The following is a 5,000-nucleotide window of genomic DNA, read 5'->3' as shown; positions in this document are numbered from 1 at the left end:
TCTATTGTGCTACTTTGGAGTGACCCCTCCTTCCTGGCAGTGAAGTTCAGAGAAAAAGGTGAGGCTACCTTGGCATGGTGTTCACAGAATTCCAGAACAGTACAATGCCTTATTTCATTTATCTTTTTCTATTTGTGTCATATAAACAAGTGTTAAAGCCATTCACAGAAGCCTAATATATAGTAATTAACAGTGAACATGTCTTGGAACTTGTATGCCAGTCTTGTGTAGTGGGGTGCCCAGTTGTTACCTGTGTTACCACATCTGTGTAGCTACTCTTGAGCCAATTACTTGTAGATTGCTTCCAACTTAGTTACCTGTGTCTTACCAGGCTTCTATTATGTTCTCAATTAGCTCACCTAGTCCCTACTACAAATTCACTTGGGTTACCTCACTTGGCTAGGATATTCTGCCATGTCTACCTCAAGGAGCTATAGTCATCCATTAAAGTGTCTTGCCTTTACAAAAGTGAATCACCCTCTATTTTCTTTTTATTGTATATTTATTTGAATAGGAATTGTTGAAAGTGGCCATATTTATATTTCCTTAACTTCCTTTAACTTTCTTCCATCTAGAAAATCACACATACAAAAAAAAAGAAACCATTTACACATGGAAATAGAAATCATCACTTTAAAAAAAAAAATAATAAAAAAATAAAAATAAAATAAAAATATAAAAATAAATAAATAATAATAATAATAATAATATCTGGATATCTGAACTGTGTTGAGGTATTGCTGGATATCTAACTACAAATGTTGTGCTGTCTTTATAGTTTATTTCTTAGTATGCCTTCAAGAATATTTATTAAATCATACACCAAAAGTAGACTATTAATAAAGCTTTCTGGGGAAAAAAAAAAGAAAAAAATGCTCCATTCTACAAGATGGCTTTGGTTTTACTATTTGTGGTTCTGCTATATCAATTCACTTCAATTTTCTTTATTCAAAAAGTTTAAATTAAGTAATATCACTGGATTTTTCCTGTGGGAACAGAACTATTATGATCACCTGAAAGCATTTAAAAATATCAATAAGGAAAGGAAAATCTGATAAAAGATAATACTTTCCTGTCTCAAAATGTAAACTAAATGTAACTCAGTGATTTCATATTTGATCTAAATATCTAAAAAACATTTTCTAAGTACATACAATATATATACATATCATGAATACCTTAATAAAATAAGAACATTACAGCTTTCAGAGTATCACATGGACAGAAATTACTGAATTATATAATATATATAACTATAAATATATATAACTATAAATATATACATATATATATATATATATATATATATATATATAAATATATATATATATATATACATATATATAATATTATATATACATATATATATATACATATTATATACATATATATAATATATATATTATCATTATATCATATTATATACTATAATATATATACATATATATACATACATATATATATAATATATATATATATATATATATATATATATATATATATATATATATATATTTTATATATATATATATATATATATATATATATATATATATAATATATTATATATATATATGTGTGTGTGTGTGTGTGTGTGTGTATGTGTGTGTGTGTGTGTGTGTGTGTGTGTGTGTGGTGTGTGTGTGTGTGTGTGTGTGTGTGTGTGTGTGTGTGTGTGTGTGTGTGTGTGTGTGTGTGTGTGTGTTGTGTGTGTGTGTGTGTGTGTGTGTGTGTGTGTGTGTGGGTTGTGTGATATATATATATATGTATATATATATATATATATATATATATTATATATATATATTATATATATATATATTATCTATATATATATATATATATATATATATATATATATATATATATATATATATATATATATATATATATATATATATGTAATAATCACATTTGCATAACAGTAATACAACTGATTAAAACTTTAATATCACAATGTTCCAGACCAATTCAAAGGCCTCAATATATCAACATTAAGGGTATTCACAACACTAAAATTATAGGGATTTTTTGTTGGATATAAGGCAGGCAACCTGGTTTTTCCAGTCTTCTTCTGATAAGTCCTTGGCCCATGGAGGAATTGCAGACTGTGGAAGACTGAAGGAGGCCATCACTGACTTAATCTCCTCTACTTTATTTCCATCCAAGCTCAGCCGCTCAGGGGCTGGGGAGTTCCATACTGTGGCTTGCTCCAAGGCTATTTCCTTTCTTCTTTGTTGTTCAGCCTAAAACAGATTATTATGATTCTATCACAAGGAATGAGAACAATAAATGAAAATCAACGACAGATTTTATATCTCCTGGAAAAGTGTCAGCATTTCTGGTTAGCTAATTGTATCTCATGTAAATAATGATCAATCTTTTCTTGTTCAAATCTGAAATATCTGAATAAAGGCATATAATATGCCGTCCTCTTTAAAGTCTTATCAACTTTCTAAGATGCTAATTGGTTGTATATTCCTAATTCTATAATATTCTTTTAACTGACCTCTTCTGCCAGTGTTGATGTGCTTGTGGAAATGTTGGAAACAATACCTACTGCACCTTCTACTTCTTCATGTTTCACATCACTGTCCTCTTCTTCTTCAGCATCATCCACAACATTAGGTCCATGTGTGGCCAAAGCAGACATTAGACCAGAGAGAGAAGAGTAATCAATTTCGCCTTCATTCTCCTCCTCATCCTGTTACAGTTATAAGAAACTTCATTGATATTGTGCCAGTACAGTCTATTATGCTTGTAACCATAAACGTAGATACAACAAAATATCCAAAGATTTTCAAATACAGAAAATTATCTAAACTTACCACATCATTATATTGAGGTAGGGGAATATATCCATTGTGAGTTTCATTCTCTGTGTCATTTGAATCATGTTCATCATCACTTGATGACACTGTCTGTCCCAGTGCCAAGCCTGAGGGAGGATTTAGCTCTTCCTCATCATTACCCCCCGGTTCTCCCTTTCTGCTCTGCATCGGCTCAGGTACAGGGGACATGCCAGATACACTCTCCTGCAACATGATAATAAATTCTCATTTGAATTACTAGGGTTTAATTCAATCCAAAGCCAAATGGTATGGTATGTACATACATCCCATGCCCACTGTGAGTTTACTGTATTAAATGTTTTTACACACAGATGGCTACACTTATACTAAGTTACCAATAAGCCAATTACGAGTACTGCCTGTCTTGCCTGTTTACCCTTTTTCGTGATTTTGGAAAATATTTTAAGCTATCTTATATTGCTGTTACTACTAATCTCAATAACATTATAGTAATTTTAATGTCTATAATAAAAATAACACCATCAATATTCATAACATTAGTAAAAAAGACATTTTGCCTGCTAATTCAAGAAAAGGTCATATCTATGTGCAGAGACATTTTACAAAAAAATTAAAATGAGCACAGCATTTTCCAGCAGCATTGAGTTAAATTGAATCAAAGAACAAAAATTAGAAAAATTGAGGAAAAATCCAACTTTACATTATCTAATAACAGCACTTATCTGTTTATACTTCTTCATATATAACTTTGTGTGTATCAGTGCATGTGTGTGTGTGTGTGTGTGTGTGTGTGTGTGTGTGTGTGTGTGTGTGTGTGTGTGTGTGTGTGTGTGTGTGTGTGTGTGTGTGTGTGTGAATGTGGGTTTGTGTGTGTGCATTTGTGAGTGTGAGTGTGAGTGTGAATGTGAGTGTATGTGCATGTGTTTGTGATTGTATGTGTGTGTATTTGTGAGTGTATGTGTGTGTTTGTGAGTGTAAGTGTAAATGTAAACGTAAGTGAAAATGTAAATGTAAGTGTAAGTGTGAGCGTGTGTGTGTGTGCAGACTACCAAGACTGAAGGAAACTATCACTGGCTTACAGTGATTCTGATCCAACTTGTTCAACTTCCATAACATTACACAACCAAACTTCATGAATCAAACTTGACTTAACGTAAACTCATTTGGCCGTTTTGTAAATTTCCAAAACAAGACTGCATCATGTGTTGCTGTGGCTTTTACGTTCTGGCAAAGGCAAACAAAGCCTCACCATATGTAATCTACCATGACAAAGGTTGGACTAGTCCTTTATTTCATGCTAATTGGCCGGGGATTTCTTGGCACAGAAAAAAATAACAAGACAAAAGGTTTAATGGTCACTGAAGTGTTATAAAGCATGAAAGTAAAGATGAAGATCCTTACATTTATTTTGCAGGGATATTTTACTTTATACAGTTTCTTAAATGTTTTTCTTTATTATATAGTTTTATTTATAATGAAACCACAACTGCTGGCTCACGAACCTAATTATTCCAGTTACTCTTCACTGCCCTTCTAGTTATACAGACAAACACGAACAGAATACTATCATTATCTTTTACTATTACCACAACTAAGCATATGCAAATGCCTCCTTTCTTAAAGTTAAGGCAGTTCGTTGCGTATAAAATCCTAAAAAAAAAAAAAAAAAAAAAAATCAGTAATGCACTAAAGTCAGTAACAGAAAAAAAAATAATATGAATACTTTCATAATGAAGCATTGACAATTAAATCAGAAATGCTGTGATGCTGGACACTAACCTACACCTCTGGAGATAGTAAATTAGGAGAAATTCACATCAACTTGTGGAGAAACATAATCAAAGTATCAGCCTCAGTGTTTGTTATGGTTTTAGCGTTTTCTGTTGACTTTTAATGACGTCACATCTTTAGGGGAGACTGAAGAAATTGTGCTAAATTTCCGGACTTGAAACTTCTTTTTTTTTTTGCAATGGAATGTTCCTTCGGAGCTTAGCGCTGTCATGCTGTTGTTGCGTGTCAAATAACTAATTATCTTTTTTTTTTTTGCGACGGAAGTACATAGAAGATAAGTTTCTTAGATTTATTCACTCTGTCGGTTGCGTGATTTTCTTTATAAAAGATGGCTGGTTGAAACTTGACCCTTTAAGAAATTATAGTCCAAATACTGACTTTATTACCCGTTATTAT

The 5,000-nt window shown here is 31.6% G+C and overlaps 1 protein-coding gene across 1 annotated transcript; it reads right to left on the bottom strand.

Moving 5' to 3' along the window:
- Window positions 1–1,908: 1,908 nt before the first annotated feature.
- On the bottom strand, window positions 1,909–4,735 carry LOC119584274. The gene is made up of 4 exons (XM_037932801.1): window positions 4,593–4,735; window positions 2,829–3,035; window positions 2,510–2,704; window positions 1,909–2,246 (listed from the first exon to the last, which is right to left on the bottom strand). The coding sequence occupies exons 2-4, from the start codon at window positions 3,018–3,020 to the stop codon at window positions 2,019–2,021; spliced, it is 615 nt and encodes a 204-aa protein (XP_037788729.1). The 5' UTR covers window positions 3,021–3,035; window positions 4,593–4,735; the 3' UTR covers window positions 1,909–2,018.
- Between the last annotated feature and the right edge of the window lie 265 nt (window positions 4,736–5,000).

The sequence above is a fragment of the Penaeus monodon genome, chromosome 18, assembly GCF_015228065.2.
Source record: "Penaeus monodon isolate SGIC_2016 chromosome 18, NSTDA_Pmon_1, whole genome shotgun sequence".
Taxonomy (NCBI): domain Eukaryota; kingdom Metazoa; phylum Arthropoda; class Malacostraca; order Decapoda; family Penaeidae; genus Penaeus; species Penaeus monodon.
The sequence above is the reverse complement of the archived record's forward strand: the minus strand, read 5'-3'. Positions and strand labels throughout refer to the sequence as shown.

Coding starts and splice junctions, on each gene's coding strand:
- LOC119584274 (XM_037932801.1), bottom strand. CDS start 3,020: ATGTCCCCTGTACCTGAGCCGATGCAGAGCAGAAAGGGAGAACCGGGG. Junction 2,705..2,828: donor TACCTCAATATAATGATGTG/GTAAGTTTAGAT, acceptor TAACTGTAACAG/GATGAGGAGGAGAATGAAGG. Junction 2,247..2,509: donor CATCAACACTGGCAGAAGAG/GTCAGTTAAAAG, acceptor AATCTGTTTTAG/GCTGAACAACAAAGAAGAAA.